Source organism: Erythranthe guttata, chromosome 6, assembly GCF_056151865.1.
Source record: "Erythranthe guttata isolate IM_541 chromosome 6, IM_541, whole genome shotgun sequence".
NCBI lineage: Eukaryota > Viridiplantae > Streptophyta > Magnoliopsida > Lamiales > Phrymaceae > Erythranthe > Erythranthe guttata.
The window spans coordinates 12573750-12594515 of record NC_142538.1 but is presented as its reverse complement, the minus strand read 5'-3'; the positions used below and the strand labels follow the sequence as shown (position 1 = coordinate 12594515).

Sequence of the window (20766 nt, the reverse complement as noted above, 5' to 3'; positions counted from 1 at the left end):
ATCCGGGTAAGACGTGCAAGGCATCAAGGTTCGTGATTGCTCGAACTCCGCTCCGCTGCGCACTCTGATTACTTCGAGAACCTGAAAAGGGGAAATTCGCATAAAGTGTGAGCCCAACCACTGGCTCAGTAAGAACATTGGCCTGACGATACTCACGCCTCTCTCAACGTGTCACTCACGTCCTATAGGAGCCCTAAAGTCCTCGTCTCTATGTTCTTTCGTGTAGGGATAATCCTAAAGCTTCAACTATGTCCTCTATATTCAATTTATTCGTTTGGACCAAGACAGTCAATCACATACGTGAAAGCACATAACATCACATACGAATACACTACTTTTATTCTTCGAAATTAAGAATCACGAAGCATGAATATTATCATAAAACATAGTCGAACATATATCTCTACATATAAACATATAATACAGTTTACCTCAATCTTGGTATATCGGACAGACAATCCTCTTTCATATTATACGGATATAAAATCCTCATATTACTCGCGGACATAAAGTCCCTTTAGTATCAATTTAACACTTTACGCATGTAAATGCAATGCAACAGGATCCTTATCAGAACCCCAACGTGACAATCCAAACATCAGGTATTATACGACAACATGGGTCACAAAAGCACATAATTACACATAGGTCATTAAGGCACACTATACCCACATAATTCACTTTATTATGCAAAATAACCAAAATGCATGTGAATTCAATGCATGTTAAAATTCATTTTTCATTTTGTCGGATCCGTGAAAGATTAATTTCTATATTCGGATAATAAATCGTTTCGAGCCCGTCTATGGATCCAATATCACTCATATCACTCGTATCACTCCTCTCAACCCTAGTTGGATACCGGCCCACCGTATCCGATTTGTTTATTACCCAAACATTCCATTAATCTTCCAATTTTGAAAACACGTGTTATGCATGGACATGAACACTTAGACCATAATCCTATTACAGTTCAAACACCACAAATATGTCAGAATAAAATAACACCAAGATTTATTAACCACATATTATCAGACTAATTAAATCACACATATGACACAAATACATACACGACCGTACAAACACACACGACAATGATATCCAATCAAGTGTAGCACAATAAACACAAATCACGTAAAGATTATTGTTCATCCACACACACATATAGTTGTACACAACCCCCACATATATTTATAATAGTATATTTGATATTTACATAAACCATGGATCGGAGTTTCACTCGACGACCACGTAGGTTGCTATAGAGATAGTAGTATACATATATTGTAACACCCCACGTTTTCGAAACACGATAATTTCTAAACAATAAATCTCACGCCACTTAAATACTAAATATTTTCTAATGATAGGGCTATACATGAATTATTATGTGCCGGATTAGTAGATATCGAATTTTATACGTGACATTATGTGCATATGTGTTTACGGGTGAATTATACATGCATGCTAGGACTTAGCATAATCACCATAATACATAATATATATGTATATGTGTGCCGTATATGTATGTGTGTGTTTAGGGGAGGATTATTAAATAATTATAAAAAAATGATAATCCTAAGCCTAGCCTAACCCCTATTAAGGCCAATCCCACACTCCATCTCAAGCATGCCTATTAGAAGGCCAAGAGTCTCCTTCCCTCTCCCTCATTTCGGCTGCCTCAACCCCCTCTCTCTTCCTTGTCTTCTTCTTTCTTCAAACCACCGAAACCACCATTGTCATCAGCTCCATCAAGCTCGAACCACCCCCCCTAAATCAGCAAGATATTTCTCAAGCCAAAGATGAGAATTCCATATCTAACCCTTGCCCTTGAATACTCCAAAAATACTATAAATTCATGGTGTCCTTTCACTAGTGAAAACACCTCTCACCTTGAAATCTATACCGTGTCCTTCTCCATCAAAGTAGCTTGGTTGAATCTCCACACTTGAAGAGGCCCTCAAGAACCTTTCCTTTCCAACTAGCTTTTGTTTCTTTCTATTTTTGAGGTAAGGAATCGAAATCCTTGCTGCAAATGGAGGTATCAAATATCAAGAAAATAATTTCGAAATTAATTTAAAAGACACCCCTCTTTCTTGTTTTATGTTGATTCTTGCATTTACTTGTTCCTTTTTGTTAGTTCATATGATTTATATCATTGCATGTATGATCAGATGTCATAAATGGTGGATTTGAGTTAATTACCTTCAAAGAAAATTTAGTTATTTCGAAAATTGTGAAGAAAATCAATTTGGGCAAAGTTTTGGGGTTGCATGTGTAAATCTGCATATTTTCGGGCCAGATCTGTAATTTGTGAGAAGTCAGTTTTATATGAGTTTTCAAAATTGTTTTCTAGCAATTATTGAACGAAAATTTCAGATTTGTGAAATTTTTACAAGAAAAAGTAATTTTTGAACTCCTAGTGGTCTTGCATGTATGGATCTAAAGGTTTTGGGGTGGAAAATAGAATTTTCGAAGTTGTTGCATAAATTAAGTCCTTAACCTCATTTTCTGCATATATTGAATAAGGTTTTCGGATTTTTAGGGTTTTTTCATGAAAAAAATGGATTTTGAAATTGTAGTGTGGTTGCATGTGTAATTCGAAAGATTTTTGGGTCAAATCTGTTTTGAGAAGTTAGTTTTAAATGGAATTCCAAAACTGTTTTCCAGCATTTAGTAAAAGACAATGTCAGTTTTTGAAAGTTTTTGCAAGAAAAAGGATTTTTGGAAATTTTTAAGGGTCTTGCATGTATAGATCTAGAGAAGCTAGGGTGAAATATGTAATTTCCGGAAATTCTGCATAAAATAACTTCTAACTGGATTTTTCTGCATTTATCGAAATTTCAGTTGAGTTAAAGGTTGATTTTCATGAAAATATGGATTACGAATTTTTAGGTTAATTGCATGTGTGAGTCTTGAACTTTGGGGTCAAACTGTAATTTCCAGAAATTAAGGGGCATTGTGCTGAATACTCGAGATCTTCCAAGCTGATATGTTTTCTTGATCCTAAATTAATTAGCAAAGAAATTTTGGATTAAGTAACTTAAGGAAAATATAGAAATGAGTAGGTCATTAATAGTCTTGTTTTGAATTGAGGTTATATGTGGGTAAGCATGCATGAATGCATAACTTGATATACGATGATAATAAATCCTTGTGTGTAGAATGTGGTTGTTTGTCACTTGATTGATATTTGTGATGTCTTGTGGTGTTTCAAATTACTTGTGGGTTGTTGTGGAATATTGGTATCTTTATGTACCCAAATGGAATTTCCAAATACTTCAACCATGCCACTTTTGATATTAAGTAAAATAAATTGGGGAGATTAATGAAATACTTAGAAAGGATGAGAAAGGATACGGGGGGCCGGTATTCCAACCATAGATACTACAGTTGGGTGGTTTGATTCCACCGAAAACGGGCTCAGAATAATCTTCTTATTTTCTAACTAAAGAAGTTAATTTCTCATCGGATCCGATAAAATGAAAAATGTTTCTAAAGTTCACGAACTTTAAATACTAGAAACGTGCTTTATACTTAATTTCGTTTCACTTGTATTGCTACAATATAATATACGTAGTAAGACTATATTTTAAATTCTCGGTATCTTTCGAGATCCTTACTGAGCTTTGTTAGCTCATATAGATATTCTCCGTTTGCAGGTCTTCGTGCTACTCACTCCACCGGATTGGACTAGTCGACGGTTCGAGAAGCCGACTCCGGGTTTTTGACTCGTATGGATGATCTACTTATAATGCTTGTAGTACTATCTTTTGTGTATATTGTCCTTAGGATAATTACTATTTCCGTAGTAGCTCATGTGTATTATTATCCGTGGTAAAGGAGGCTAATTCCTCCGAAGATGGGCCCCTTTTTGTTAACCTATGGTCCATGTATAACATATTTCTCTAAGTAAGGTCCATTTTATGTAGGATTAATATGTTGTTTCAATTATGGACTCTAAACTTTTATTACTATGTATTATCAAGGTGACACCACTTATAGTTCATATTAAGGATTAATCGAGTAGTTAGACATATGCTCCTCCATCCCACTAAATCACTTCGTCGAAAATTCTTCCGAAGCCAACCTCGTCTTTAAGTCTTAGATCATGAACAATCGGTTCGTTAAACCTTGGAGTCTCCCCATATATCTAAATACTTATATAATACAATTAAAGCTTCCGTGCATGGCAAACCATCTCGGTTTGCCATACTATTGCTAGGGGGTGTCACATATATAAGCCATGGATCGGGAATTATTCCCACGACCACGCAGGCTAGGATATATATAAATATATAGTCGTTTATTTAACACATATATATATAAAGTATGAAATATAGCATATAATATATAACATTAACGAGTTTAATTGACCAATAATCCCACAAGTAATCCCAACAATCTTCAATACTTACACACATACGGCACACACATAATGAATCTCAAACCAACATACCAAATCAATCAAAACACACATAATGACTTAAATGAATAATTCATGACCATAACTATAATTAAATTCAACTTCTCATATTTATTATCTTAATATAATTTTAATTCTTCTATTAACTAAGGATCAAGAATTTAAAACCATACTTCTAAGCATACTTTCTAGTTCAAAATAGTTTATTTTAGAAAATTGGACAGTTTTAGTATTTCAACTTTGAAAATTCATATCTCTTAGAACCTATATCCAAAACACCTGAACATTTCACACGCCGATCATCTATAAGTAAATTCTACCTTGCTAAAACAGTTTAGCAAGAGAATTAACCGTTTAAGAGAAATAATTAATTTAGTGCAGTCACACAGTAAAATTAGTAAAATTTCCAGAACAGAGAAATCAACTTTAAAATTACCAAATAATTCATACATTTAACCAAACACTGTGAAATTTTGCAGAGAAGACATTTAACAAGTTTATAATCATATACAAGTAAATCAAGCAAGTCAAATTAGCATAAAGTCATGTTAAACACATAATTCATAAATGACTCAGAAACTATGCAGTTTCAGAAAATGGTTCATAACTTACTCAATATAACTCCGATTTATGCATAATTTATATCAACATGAAGCTAACAGAAAGATCTAGACTACCATGAAATTTCATAATTTTATCTTAGGGATTACCATATGAGACATGCAATACAAACAGAGGCTACGAAACTGAAATTCAATTAGTGTTCACAAGAACTTTATCTTCTAAAGCCCAAAATTAAAACCACAAACATATAATTCATTAAGACACATATAATTCATATTAATTAGGTTATTATTTCAGTAAAGACCAAGAGGTCCTTACCCATGAAGAATCGATGGCGAAGAAGAGAGGGAAATCGAAAGATTGATGAAGCTTGGGCTTGTAACTTTTAAATCTTAGGATGGATGATTTTGTGGTTGTAAAGGGGCTGTTTCTCTGGAGATTTAAGGAGATAAATATTATCTTTTGGAGAGTAATTGAAGTAGGAAAGTATGTGGGATCCTCTTGGCTTGAAGTAGGAAACAAATTCCTCCATGTGAAAGGTGTGATCGATGGAAGAGAAGAGAAGGGGGAGGTGTGTGGGCTGCCGAAGGAAAAGAGAAGATGGAGGGGCTTTGTATGCTGAAATTTTGGAAAGGAAGTGTGCTATTTATAGGGAAGTTGAGGGGCTCATATGCAATTTAGGAAAATCAGGGGTGCTAATGGCAATTAATGAAAGACACTAATCTATTCCTACATATAAACACATGGCAGCATAAACACACACACATTTGGAACACTCATGCACATCACACCACATACACATAACCACATACTAAGCATATTCATAAGACACGTGTATATACAATTACATAAAATAATTTAATTATTATTTCATTATTATATAAAATATCTTCTTAATGTTATCACTAGCAAAAACATTTATATTCATTCACATAATAAAATTCATGAACTAAACCATATTATTCATTTAATCATATTACCTTAATTAATCATTTAATTCGAAAGAAATCAAATTATAGAATCTAATAAACACAAACATGAAATTATTATAAACACTATAATTCACATAATTCATAGGAGTAGAGTCACAGAATCATAAGAATAAATTAATTACGAAATCGAAGTTATTAAATCCTTTAATCAAACAAGTACACCTAATTCATAAATATCATAATTTATAAAAATCACTTAACCGTGCACTTAGAATGCATTGACATTACTAATTAATCCATGAATGTATATTCATCATAATCTCATATAATGCATTATATTCATCATAATCTCATATAATGCATGTAAGAAATTAAGGTGCATAGCATTTACTAATTAATTAATGAAAGGTAATGTATGTATAGAAATGTGCATAAACTAAACCATAATTTATTCAATAAATCCCTATAATATGCTTATGAAAATGTGGGGTGTTACATAATCTCACCAAATGACTTGTCCCGATTGATTCCCAATTCAAGCTATTTGTTTTTTAAAGCATTAATCACAGTATCGAATGTTGAATCCTTCAAAAAGCTGTGCTACCCCCGCTTGGGACAGATCCTTCACAAAGCTCTGCTACCATTGGTTAGAAAGATTCAATATAATAGAATATTTTTCAAAGCTCTGCTAGCACAAATTCTACATTGATATGCTATTGTTCAAATTGGGTTGGCTCATTTGGTTTTGCTCTTGGGTTTCCCCAAAAGGTCTCATATCAATAAAGATGTTATCCCCTCCTTATAAAGGAGTGATCTTTCCCATATTAAATCAATGTGGGACATTTGCACCTCAACAGGTATCAATACGAAAATTACTACTAAGAGTTCCTAATTCGGTCTTCAGACAATCCAATTACAGAATGATACAAGGGGAAAAAAAAACTAGTTGTAAATGTGAATGATTAGTCGGTAGAAATTGAAGGGAAAAAAAAACTATTTAAGAAAAAATACTGACATAAAAAAAGCAATGAACATTTTGTTTTTGAAGAAATTAGCCAGCGGCCGATTAAGTAGCTGATCAATGACGAGAACCGCGCCGCTAATATCTTCTCTCACAGCAAACAGAAAAGGATGGTCAGCCACAAAATCAACTCTCTTCTCTTCCTCTAGAAAAGGATGGCCTCCCTCGTTCACTTCGATGAACGACTTGTGGAAAATTCTAGAAACATATAGAAGCTTCCCATCGAATAACCGAGTCCACCAACTCCGTCGGACCACCCATACGAAAAGGAAGCCCCACTCCAAGTCCCTTGAGAACTTCCGAAGCCTCAATATCGAAACCTATTTTCGCCAACTTCCACTAGAGTTTGTGAGATGTGGTTTTCGATGAATCGAGATTCAGAGCTGAATTTTTTTCCATCAAAGCTGGAAGTCCATCTTTGGCATCTGGGAAAAATAAATACATTGAGAATTTCCGCTCGCGATCGTCACCTTGTTTATATGGTAGCTTCAGAAATTTAAAACCGTCAAAGTCACGAATGTATTGCCTCTTCCAGCTCGTCACGAAGGTTGCTTGAGTAGAGCTTCCGTTTAAGAGGAAAAAATCGCGGTCTCTAGTTGTTGATGCATCAAATTTTTCCTGCCAAACTCCTTTGAAATAAATTGCATTGGCTAAGATAAGCCTCGTCGTAGAATCGACTGAACCGGATGTGAGTACTATTTCTTTGATGAGGCCATATGTTTTTTCCTTTTCAGCCCATGCATTCACCTCTTTCCTCACTTCCTCAGCCTAATTAGAAAATCATCAAGGTAAAAAATATGTAATAATCAACAAGGTTGTAAAAGGCGGAAATCCGATCAGAGTCGGTTAGGCACCGCCTCACGATTAATCGGCGATTAATCGGATTTTTAAATTTAATGTAACATAATTTTAGGTATTATTTGTAAATACTCAAAACACATTTAAACATATTTTATCCCCATCATTTATATCACATAATCACATAATAAGATCATAATATAATAAAAATCCTTATAAAGTAAAAACAAAACGAAATTCTTGTGCATCCAAAATTAACAATGCAAGCATAAATCATTAGGTCCTATATAAATAAAAATTAACATTAATATAATAAAACAAAGTATAAACTTCTTTTTTTTTGTATTAAAAACCCAACTTTTTTCATTAAAAAAAAATAGATTTTTGACCGATTTATGCGGGAGAATTGCACTTTTGATTCCTCATGTTTGGCCCGATTTCAATTTTGGTCTATGTTGTTCCAAAGTGAACAAAGTTCACCTCCAACTTCCAAGGTTCAATTTTGACCACTTTTGGTTCCCGCCGTTATATGCCACTAGCAAGTAACGGAAAACACTATTTTGGGGCCAAAATTGAAATTTTAATTTTTTTGGGGCTGTAAATAATTAGAAATTTAAAATATACTACTTATAATTAAAGTTTTAATAATAAAAAAGGAAATTAACTAAAAATATTAGTTTTAATTATACTTAATATTATTATAGTTATACTACTTATTATTAAATTTTTAATAATAAAAAAAAAATTAACTAAAAGCATATTTTTAATTATACTACTTATAATTAAATTTTTAATAATAAAAAATAAATTAATTAAACAATTTATTTTTAATTATAATTAATTTATTATAATTTACTACTTATAATTAACCTTTTAATAATAAAAAAAATTCACTAAACAAATTATTTTTAATTATGCTTAATAATATTTTCAATTATACTAGTTAATACTTATAATTAAATTTTCCATAATAAAAAAAGAAATTAACTAAAAAATTTCATCTATGCTTACTGTTATTAAAAAATTAATTCTAAGTAGTATATTTCAATTTCTAATTATTTACCAGCCCCAAAAAAATTTAAAATTTCAATTTTGTCCCTAAAATAGTGTTTTCCATTACTTGTAAACGGATATGTAAGCATGAGGACCAAAAATGTTTAAAATTGAACTTTGGAGGTGAACAAAGTGTAATTCTCCCAATTTATGTGAACAAAGTTTTATCCGCCTCCAAAGAATGACCGCCTCAACCTCCCTCAGACCGCCTCACACCAATAACGATTTTTCAAACTTTTACACTAAAATTATAAAGGTTTTAGACCGCCTCCACTTCGGAGACAAATTAATCGGCCGCCTGGACTGATTTTTAGAACACCGATAATATTTGTATACACACTGAAATTACACCTAATTACATAAATACCCCTCCCCACAACATGTAACCGAATGAGATTTGCATATCTAAAATTGCATATGATGTGAAAACTAAAATTCAAAAGCCTGAACTCAAAAGAAACAACAAACGTACGGGTTAATTTCTCTGAAAGTGGGCTTGAAACGGAGACTCTGATCAACCCAAACGCCGTTGGCAGTGGAGAAACTGGGCCCGCCAAGTGGCCCACCGTCGGACAACACGTGAGTCACGAGCTTTGACGAGAAGGAATTGACCATAAGATGTGTCTTTTTGCTTGTATATATCAGATTGTGGTGCATCAGAAAACTTCATTTTTACACAAAATGAGTACAAATTAGATAACATTCCACGGAGTCTAGAAGATTATGTTGAATTTGACACCACAGGATGTGTAAGAAGATTTATAGTTGGGGTAGTTGTAATTATCCAAACATGAGGGATTTTTTTTGGTAATTTGACCATACCTCAAGGGGTGGTTGTAATTTAACTTATATTAAAAGATCATATGATCATATCCTTTTTAATATTAATAATTTTAAGATCAAGTTAATAGCACAAAACTCCATGTGTAATTTCAAATTGTCAAATAAATTCATATCTTAAAAAAATTAGGAGAAAATTCCCTATGTTGTGTTTTACACATTAAAGTACATTGTCCAATTCTTTAAAATTGGCTGTTTAATTTTACATCTAATGAGTTTTTAATAATAACTAATAATTTTAAACAAAAAAAAAGTGAAAAATTATATAAATTAAATAATTAAAAAAAAGGCGAAAAAGATACGTAATTTCCAAACAAAACCCTAAACTTTTCTCACTTGTGTTGGATTCCACCATCATTGTAATATCTCCACTTGAAGATATTTGAAAAATGTAAGTTGCCCATAAATCTAAGACAAGAAAGTTAAGTACACGTGTATAAATTATAGGAAAAATATATTTGGAGAAAAGAGAGAATAATATCTCTTACGTATATTACTCATATATATAGTTACATGTAGGAAACCCTAACCTACTACACAAGGTAACCTAATATACAAGGAAACCTAATACACAAGGTAACCTAATAAATAAGAATAATAATAGGTATACGTAATATATATAATAAAGATACGTAATATATATAAAGATACGTTAATACACCCCCGCAGTCGAAACGGGAAAGGAGAGGACGTGGAGACTGGAGACAAACTGTTGGAACAGTTGAGTAGGGAGTCCTTTCGTGAAGATATCGGCAAACTGGTAGGCGGATGGGACATGAAGGACTCGAACGTGCCCCAAAGCAACTTTGTCTCGGACAAAATGGATATCGATCTCCACAAGTTTCGTACGAGAGTGTTGAATAGGATTGCTCGATAGGTAGACGGCACTGACGTTGTCACAATAGACAATCGTGGCTTTCGAAAGTGGGCAGAGCAACTCAGAAAGTAGGTTGCGTAACCAAGTCGTTTCGGCGACGGCATTTGCGACAGCTCGGTATTCGGCCTCCGCACTCGATCGAGAGGTAGTGACCTGTCGTTTGGATGACCAAGAAATGAGGTTGTTGCCGAGGAAAACACAATATCCCGATGTCGAACGACGAGTGTCAGGGCATCCACCCCAATCGGCGTCGGAGTAAGCGATAAGGGAGAGGTCCGGATTGGGGGAGAGCTGAAGGCCGTGATCGAGAGTCCCACGAATGTAGCGAAGAATACGCTTAAGAGCAGCCATATGAGGTTCCCTCGGATCATGCATGAATAGACATATTTGTTGCACAGCATAGCAGATGTCAGGACGAGTAAACGTGAGGTATTGCAGTGCACCGGCAAGGCTGCGATAAAGAGTATGGTCAGCAACGGGGGGTCCAGTGGTCGAGGACAACTTTCTCTTTGTGTCAGCCGGCGTAAGACAAGGGTTGCATGAAGCCATGTGTGCACGCTCTAGGATCTCGTCGGCGTACTTGCGTTGAGAGAGAAATAGGCCATTCGACGAGCGAGTGACTGAGATGCCGAGAAAGTAGTGAAGATCGCCAAGATCCTTCATTGCGAACTCTTGATTAAGTGCAGCGATGATGGAGCGGAGCAATTCAGGTGTGGAGGCCGTAAGTACAATGTCATCGACATACAACAGAAGGTAGGCGCATGAACTGTTGCGACAGTCGCGTGAACTGCTGCGACAGTCGCGTGAACTGTTGCGACAGTACACAAAGAGTGAAGTGTCGGACTTGCATTCTCTGAACCCCATGGTAGTAATGTGAGATGCAAAACGCTTGTACCAAGCACGTGGTGCCTGCTTGAGACCGTAGAGTGCTTTGTTGAGACGACACACGTGAGTGGGGCGAGATGGATCGACGAAGCCGGGAGGTTGCTCGCAGTAGACAGTTTCAGAGAGATTGCCATGTAGGAAGGCATTTTTCACGTCAAGCTGGTGGATTGGCCATGATCGCGAGAGAGCAATACTGAGAACTGTTCGAACAGTGGCTGGTTTGACAACTGGGCTGAAAGTCTCGTCAAAGTCGATGCCAGCCTGCTGGTGAAACCCACGAACAACCCACCGTGCTTTGTATCGCTCGAGGGAGCCATCAGACTTGAGTTTCTGTTTATATATCCACTTACCAGAAATAACATTAGTAGACGGGGGGCGGGGCACAACATTCCAAGTATTGTTTTTAATTAAAGCAGTATATTCCTCAATCATGGCGTTTCGCCAGTTTTGGTCAAGAAGAGCTTGGCGATAGTTGGTGGGAATGGGAGAGGTAGAGGATGCAACGAGTGAGAAAGGGACTTTGGGTTTGGGGATGCCCGCTTTACTGCGAGTCACCATAGGATGAGCAAGGGGAGGTGGGGGAGGTGGGGGAGTAGGAGAAGGGGTTGTGAGCTGGTTGTGGTCGACAGGTGGTGCTGCAGGAGAAATAGGTGTTGGCTGTGTTATGGGACTGTTGGACGGACTGTTGGAACAGTTGGAGGAACTGTTGCAACAGTTAGACGAAGTCTGAGGGAGGAGGAACAAGGATGGTGTGTTTTCGTCCAAGGCAGAAGGGGGAAGTGTGTTTTTGGGGGGAGTGGACTCAGCAAAAGGAAAGTTAGTTTCGTCGAAGATAACATGACGAGAAATTATGATTCGGCCAGTGGACCTATCAAGGCAACGATAGCCTTTGTGAGAGGAAGGGTGACCGAGATAGACACAAGGAGTAGAACGGGGGGCGAGTTTATGTGGTGTGGTTGCGGTGAGGTTGGGATAACAGAGACAGCCGAATACTCGAAGATGAGAGTATGTAGGTTTGATGAGGTAAAGGGCTTCGTGAGGAGTCCGGTTTTGTGTGGTTTTGGTAGGTAAGATATTGAGTAGGTGTGTGGCCATATGAAGGGCTTCGACCCAATAAGTAGGAGGAAGATGGGCTTGAAAGATGAGGGATCGAATCATGTTAGTTATAGTGCGGATCATCCGTTCTGCGTGTCCGTTTTGAGGGGAGGTGTGGGGACACGAAAAACGATTTAGGATGCCGTGTTTAGTGAAGTAGTTTTGAAAATCCGCATTTTTGAATTCACGACCATTATCACTTTGTAAGGCTTTCAGGGGATGTTGGAATTGAGTTTTGAGAAGTGTATGAAAATTGACAAAGGTTGTAAAAACATCAGATTTATTTCGAAGGGGAAAAGTCCATATATAATGGGTAAAATCATCAACTAACACAAGATAATATTTGAAACCCGTAAAACTAGAAACAGGAGAAGTCCATAAATCAGCATGAATAATTTTAAATGGAGCAACAGTAGTAGATTTTTGAGAAAAAAATGGTAGACGAAAATGCTTGCCTAATTGACAGGCATTACAAAGAGACTCCCTAGGGTCTTTATTATGAGAAAGAAAAGTGCTAGAAAATAAACGAGACATGACGTGTTTGCCGGGATGGCCTAGACGCCGATGCCAAAGAGTGCGAGACGAAGGTGTTGAGACAGTGAGGAAAGCAGCAGGAGGTGAGGTGGGGGGAGGGACGCTAAACGGATATAGGTCACCGGAGCTATTGCACCTGAAAATCTCGACTCGACTCCGAAGATCCTTCACAGAAAAACCAAATGGATCAAATTCAACCGAACATGAGTTATCACGGGTGAACTTTCTAACAGATATAAGGTGTTTGACGATATTGGGTGTGACATAGACATTTGTGAGGCGAAAAGGAGTGGTGGGAAGAATTGTGTGGCCTATGTGGGTTATGGGGAGGGTGGAACCATTACCGACGACGACATGTTTGGGGAATTTACTGCTAGGATTAAAAACAAAATTGAAATTACCTGAGTGTGGTGCCATATGAGAGGTCGCCCCGCTGTCCATGAACCACTGTGACTCGGTAGGCTGCTGAAGTGTCACTGTATTCAAACGGTTTGCGAGATCCGCCACGCTGGCACTGTTGCAGGAACTGTTGCAACTGTTGATGGAACTGCTGGAGTTGTGGCACGGTTGCTGCTGCGGATGAGCCTGAGTAGGAGCCGAGTGACCGGTGTAGGGTTCAGGTGGCCCAGTAAAGTAGGCTTGGGCCGCTGGGTGGCCCGATGTATTTTGAGCGGATCCCAGAATTGACTGTTGTCGGTAAGGTGCGCGCCAAAGTTGAGATGCGCCATGAGCACTATGATAGCCGTAGTGCTGCATGGGGTGACGGTTAGTGTTGCGACCTCCGCGACGGTTGGATCGGCCACCCCCGCGCTGATAGCGCGAAGAACTACCTCCGCGGGAACTGTTGCAGGAACTGTTGCAACTGTTGGATGGACAGTTCGCGTTGGAGGCGTAGAAAACAGCAGCGGTCTGCTCCGGTTCAGAAATTCTTGTTTCTTCCATCTGAAGGAGCGAACGAGTCTGTAGAAAGGTGGGGAGGGGATTTTGAAAGGAGATGAGATTGGCGACGGTCCCGTAATTTTTTGGAAGGCCGTGTAGGGTTTGTAGAACGAGTTGTTTGTCGGAGATTGGATTTCCGACATCGGCCAAGCTGTCCGCCGTGGTCTTGATTATTTGACAGTAATCGTGAATGGAGAGAGCGCCTTTCTTGAGGGACTTGAATTTTTCTTCAAGTTGAATGGCTCGATAGTCTTTGTTATCGGTGAAGAGAGAAGAGATGGCGTTCCATAGATCACTGGCGTTGGAGGTTTTTGAGAGAACCATGCTGGATAGATCGTCGGAGATGGTGCCGTAGATCCAAGATTGGAGGAGACAGTCGGCTCGCTGCCATTCGTCGGTGGAAATCGAATCCGGTCGGGGTTTGCCATGGAGAAGATCGGAGAGGCAGAAACGACCGACGGTAATCGTGAAAAAGTGGCTCCACTTTTGATAATTAGGATTTTTTAGATCTAGAGTAACGGGGATAAGGGATTTGATATTAGAGATGGCATGAGCAAGGTGAAAAGGATTGAGAGGGGCGGTGGAGGGAGAAGAAGATGAAGATTCGCCGGCCATGGAGAAGAAGAGGTAGGGCACGGCTATGCAGAAAAAAAAGAGAAAAAAAAAACGGCTAGGTTAACCTAGTGTCTGATACCATATAGGAAAAATATATTTGGAGAAAAGAGAGAATAATATCTCTTACGTATATTACTCATATATATAGTTACATGTAGGAAACCCTAACCTACTACACAAGGTAACCTAATATACAAGGAAACCTAATACACAAGGTAACCTAATAAATAAGAATAATAATAGGTATACGTAATATATATAATAAAGATACGTAATATATATAAAGATACGCTAATATAAATAGGTAGGATAATATATCTATAGAATTTTAGAGTACTTTTCTGTTTGCTGGACTTTTGATATTGGTCAGCTTATTTTTATTTATGCGTCGTTTCTTTAAATTTTTCGTGGAAGCTAAATCAGAGAACCCGAGGAACAGAACAAAGTAATGTTTACAGAGCTACCATGTACGTAAGTTTGTATTAATTTTATTTTTGAATTCTATTTCTTCTTATGTGGCTAATTCTTATCTTATGGACAAGATTTAGTTGTTTCAGTTAACTCTCTGCAGCAAGCAACCATTGCTACGACTTGTGCTTACAATTAAATGTTAGTCCAATTAAATGTAGTAGAATTACATGGAGTTTGTCCTAAAGAAATTATTCCAACCAAAATTGGGCAAATGAATAGTATTTAAAAACTAAAACCAACAGAATGAGAAGCGTGTTTCCGACATTTTCACAGCTAAACTTCTTACATCATCCATACAAGACAGAGGATTCTCCGTCCAGTTATTACTCAATCACTCAAAAAAAAAAAACGTACACATACATAACACACATATTATATTACACAATCATATCCACGACAATTTATTAATCACTCAATGTTTTTATCAATCTCAACCACAAAACCAAAAGAGGTCATAAAATTAACATGTACCGATAATTAAGTAGTGGAGGGTTCAAGTAGCTGCCCAATGAAGAGAACCATCCCACTCACATCTTCTCTTATAACAAACATGAAAGGATGGTCAGCCACAAAATCATATTTCGTCTCAATTGTCAAACACTGAAGTGAAACTACACCGACCGAAACCGCTGCAGCTTCCGTGCCTTCCTCGTTCACTTCAATGAACGCCTTGTGGAAAATTGCAGAGATGAACAAATTCTCCGTCTGGGTAGTTGTAGCTGGGTACACCATTTCAGTGAGATCACCGCCCAAAAAGGGAAGCACCATTCCGAGCTCCTTCAGAACTTCTACTGCTTGAAATTCGAATTCTATCTTAAATTTTGGAATTCGGAAATCACCAACTTTGACTTCCCAAAGAGGGAGGTGTTTCTCGATGAATCCAGATTCGGAGCCGGCTTTTTCTATCAAGGATGGCAGTCCATCTTTTGCATCTGGAAGAAATATATACATTGAGAATTTGCGTTTATCGTCACCTTGTCTATACGGCAGCCTCAAAACCTTGAAACCCTCAAAATAACGGATATATTGCCTCTCCCAACTTGTCATGAAAGGTACTTTAATTGAGCTTCCGTTTAAGAGGAAAAATTCATCGTCTTTAGTCACTGACGCGTCAAATTTTTCCTCCCACATTCCTTTAAAATACACTGCATTAGCGAGGATAAGCCTAGTGTCTTCATCAACTGAATCAGGTGGCAGTATTTCTTCGATGAGGCCATTTGTTTCGTTCTCAGCCCATTTATTCACTTCTTCTATTACCTCATCAGCCTTCAAAAATCATCAACATAAGAAAATACAATAATTAAAATAAAACTGCAACACACGTAAACTTTGAAAAGCTATACGTAAAACTCTATATGTTTTCATTAAAGTTCCCCATGGTGTTAAGAGAAACATGCACCCAATTCGCCTAATTTCGTTTTATTGCGTAGAACTCTATATGTTTTCATTTTTCTTGCACCAAATCTCATTTTTTGTTAATAATTAACACGGTTAATTTCAAGAGATTAATTAAAGCATTCAATTTATTTTCCTAACTGAGATTTGGTGCAGATTTTCTACGACACGAAGGGAGTTTACGCATAGTTAATTGGTCCATTTAAAAGTTGAATTATTTTCTTAAAATAAGTGTGTTAGAATCCAGCTCGATTATATTGCCTTAAAAAATTTGGAGAAGTCTGATGTGTACATAGAAAGGATTTTTCTTCTTCCGTAATTTTTGTGGGGAATTAGATGCTACACCTGGTTGTTTACACCAGACCGATTTGAACCGTAGATTTGATTAAACAACTACCCACTAAGCACACATACACACGAGTATAAATAAGAGAACAACAGTAAGAGAGCAACAAGTGATCAAGTTTTTTTGGGCCTCTATGGAGAAAATATTTGTGCCGTTGTTTTCATTTTGCTTCAGCGACGTGGTCTACACGAATGACGTCAATACAAAGAGGGAGTTTTTGTTTATTGAATAGTCTCTATATATAGTTGTTAACGTAAAACTGAATACCCATGTCGGATACAATTGTATCCCATCTATATTAGATTTATACCCCTAAACTACGTGGTCGTACAAAATACCCTTCAACTACAAAATGTAACAAAGTTGTCATGTTGTTTACATTTTACAATCTATTAGTGGATGATGATGTGGCATATTGGGTTTCTCATTTATACGATTTTTTCAATGTTTCACTTTTTCGGACATTTTTACCCCTCAATTTTGTGTATATATATGTTGAATGACCATCTCAACCAAAAGCTTAAGCTATTAGTGAAATGTATTATTTAATATTAATATCTCCAATAATATAAAAACGCAGAAAACTCAAAATCCAAACAAAATATTGAAAGGAACTACAAAACCCATTTCAAGAGACGAAGCAAATAGCTAGAGCGGGAAAAGATAAAAACCCATGAGATATTCTTCTTGTAATCAAGACCATCAAGAAAAAATGCATGAAATCCAAACAAACCATGCATGAAATATATAGGTTTAATAGCATTTTGCCACCTGGACTTTACCCCGTTTTTCCACTTTGCCACATTAACTAAAAAAATTCGCACAGGCACACCCAAACCCGTTATTTTGACTCACTTAACCATCCAGAGGGAATATTTTGGCGAATCTTCACAAATTTGGGCACACGCGCAAAGCACATGACAAAGTACATGGGTTTTTTCGTCTTTTCACCTGAAAATCATATGGGAAGAAATTGAAAGTTCCAAAGACTCGTTGAACTCAATTTAAAACTTGTCAAAATTCGAAAAGAACTAAAATAAAGCTTTGGGTCCTCTTCCATGGGAGTTTCTCCCCCTAAATTAATTCAAAGAAAAGCCAAACTTAATTTCAATTAATTTCATTGGGTTTGTCCACCTTCCCGAATACAAACAAATCAAAATCCTAGTGAGTATCCTTTTCACTCTTGTTGGGTTTGTCCACTTTTCCATCGACAAGCATCTTTTTTGTCATTTGGACAATACTGTATGAAAAATTATAAAAATAAGAAATTTCTACACTTTGCCCATCTCCAAAATCCCAAATCTTTTTACCAACAAAATCCCAAAAACAAGCACTATTTTTACCCATCTCCAAAAACACCAACAAAATCCCAAAATGGTTTCTTTCTTCATCCGCCAATCCATCAAATTCAGTCGTTATTTCACATCATCCGGACGAATTTCCCATGGCCGCATTCACAAAGCCTCAAACACGAAGCTTTTTACGAAAAGATTCATTCTTGAGAAAAGCGCAAAAAAAAAAGAGAAGGAGAAGATGATGATGTGGGAATGTCTGTATGTGTGTGCGTGTGCGAGAGAGAAAGAGAGAGAAGGTGAAGAAGAGAAAAAAATAGGGCCCACAAATTATTTGAGTTGAAAAGACCAAAAAACTCTTACATTAAGCATGCACATCGCGCGTGCGCCGGTAAATGAAAAGATTCGTCTGAATATTCACCATAGGTGGTTATGTACGTCAAACAAGTGGGTTTGGGTGTGTCCGTACGAATTGTTTTAGTTTAGGGGACAAAGTGGAAAAACGGGCAAAGTACATGTGGCAATATACAATTAACCCAAATGTATATAAACCATAAAGGGGTTATTATAGAGACCCCTTCATTTCGAAAGTATATATAACTAACTACCATGTTGTTTACACCCTAGTGCAAACCCCCTCTATTTTGATAATAATTTGACATACCCCCCCTAGCCCACCCTGAAATATTCAGAATACCCTTTTAAATCATTTTTAAACCCTAGCCAACCCATATCGGTCTCTATCTTCCTCTCTCAATTCCCAGATCCAAATCTCGTCCTCCCAATGTCTCTAACCGGTGATATTGCTTCCCGGAGTCATAAGTCTCTCTCCGGTGGTCGAAATTCGATGGTTCAACTATCGTTGGATTCCTCTCGTCGAGCTCTTTCTTCTGGTGGTTATTTCATTCAGTTGGAGTACTGGATCTATTTCTGCAATTTTTTTAGTCGGCATATTTCGACGACGTTTGTCTTACCAAAGGTGTAGTTTGTTTTTCGCCAGTCGGAATTTGACGGGCTACCCACCGTTGAATTCCTCTCGTTGGGATCTATATTTTGATGTAAATTTTTCATTCATAATTATTTCTATATTTTTTTGCACTTATGAGCTCGGAATCATGGGTGGTTAGCGGCGGCAAGGGTTTTGTTAGGAGGCGTTTGGGGTGAGGAGTCATTGACGGTTTGATCTAAAATTCGCAGTTATGGCCTCTCTCTCTCTGTCTCTATCTCTCGATCTCGTAGTGTTTGTTGTTTTTTAAGTGTTTTAATGTTTCTTTAATTTTCTTTGATTTGCACGAAAATATTTTTTTTGTTTTGATTTTGCAACTGCAACTTAATGAAAGCCATTGATCCTTTCCTTGAAGGTGTCAAAATATTTTGTTGAACTTACATCTGCTTTGTTCAACATACTGTATACATTACTGTACATTACTATACATTACTATAGTAACATGTAGTTACATATCCATATATTTGTGTATTTTCGATTTTTATTTTATTGGTTGTGAGATGATTTATAATATAAATATTGAAATTTGTAATTTTTTGTTGTTGGGATTTCTAAATTCGTTTGTATAAGACAGTATTCGTGTGTGTATATAATTCATCGACGAAAAATATGGAGAAAAAAAAAAGAACATAACTACACAATATTATAGTTTACTGCAGTTACATGTAGTTATTTTCAGTACAATAAACATATTGATTTGAAAATAAAACATAAAAAAAAATTAAAAAATAGTAATTTTTTTTAAATAAAAAAATTAAAAAAAAAATAAATAAATATATATATATATATATATATATATATATATATATATATATATATATATATATATATAAATTTAACAAACATGTTTATTAAAAAAAAGAAAATCAGCGAAAATGATAAATGAAGGATCAGAAATGCTGAATGCAGTTTAGCCGAAAATTGCATATAAGAATAGTATAGTATTTTCGCTTTTCGAGAGATATGTCAAATGATGATGTTAACTTGAGTTTATCCCTGTAAAAGAGGCATAGACAAATACGTTGGACTAACTAAAAGAACAAAAAAACTAACCTTAGTCAGAAAATCAACACGATAAGAAGCAGCCCTGTAACGATTTTGGATAATTTCTTTGTAATGAGGCTTAAAGCTGAGACTCTGGTCAACCCAAACGCCGTTGACCAAGGACAAACAGGGCCCACCAAGCGGCTCACCGTCGGCGAACACCTTGGTCACGTGGTGCGCCAAGAGCGAGTTCAGTTCTTCAATAGAACTGGACTTAAAAAAGCCCAGCATCTGATCTCGGGTCGGGCCTTTCGACCCGGCCGCAATCATGCCCAACAAGATGTGGATCGACAAAGGCGAGAAAATGACGTTTTTGTCCTTGTAATCGGTGGAGATGAGTTGCTTTGCAAGTGAGAAGGAAACATCGGTCTGGTTTAGTATGGATTCTCTGTGTATTACGAATTATGATGGAGATGAAATATTTGATCTGGTGTTTAAAATGACTTTAGGCAAATATATTAACTTTTGTTTTTAGTATTAAAGAAGAATGACTGGGACACAGCCCACTGAAGAAAAGTCGTGTGAAATATACAATGTTTAAAAGAACTATCACTAATTGTATTACCGGTAAATTGCACTTAACCCCTGTGGTTTGAACTTTATACATATGCTCTCTTATATTTTTAATATAAG

The 20766-nt window shown here is 36.6% G+C and overlaps 2 protein-coding genes and 1 pseudogene across 2 annotated transcripts; all 3 read right to left on the bottom strand.

Moving 5' to 3' along the window:
* Window positions 1-6915: 6915 nt before the first annotated feature.
* LOC148770181 (serpin-ZX pseudogene) lies at window positions 6916-9409 on the bottom strand (annotated as a pseudogene).
* A 3528-nt stretch (window positions 9410-12937) lies between these two features.
* Window positions 12938-14618, bottom strand: LOC148770180 (uncharacterized). The gene is made up of 2 exons (XM_088819869.1): window positions 13427-14618; window positions 12938-13190 (listed from the first exon to the last, which is right to left on the bottom strand). The coding sequence occupies exons 1-2, from the start codon at window positions 14577-14579 to the stop codon at window positions 13153-13155; spliced, it is 1191 nt and encodes a 396-aa protein (XP_088675995.1). The 5' UTR covers window positions 14580-14618; the 3' UTR covers window positions 12938-13152.
* Window positions 14619-15230: 612 nt separating this feature from the next.
* LOC105962583 (serpin-ZX) lies at window positions 15231-20540 on the bottom strand. Its single transcript, XM_012986896.2, has 2 exons — window positions 20143-20540; window positions 15231-16316 (listed from the first exon to the last, which is right to left on the bottom strand). The coding sequence occupies exons 1-2, from the start codon at window positions 20401-20403 to the stop codon at window positions 15528-15530; spliced, it is 1050 nt and encodes a 349-aa protein (XP_012842350.2). The 5' UTR covers window positions 20404-20540; the 3' UTR covers window positions 15231-15527.
* Between the last annotated feature and the right edge of the window lie 226 nt (window positions 20541-20766).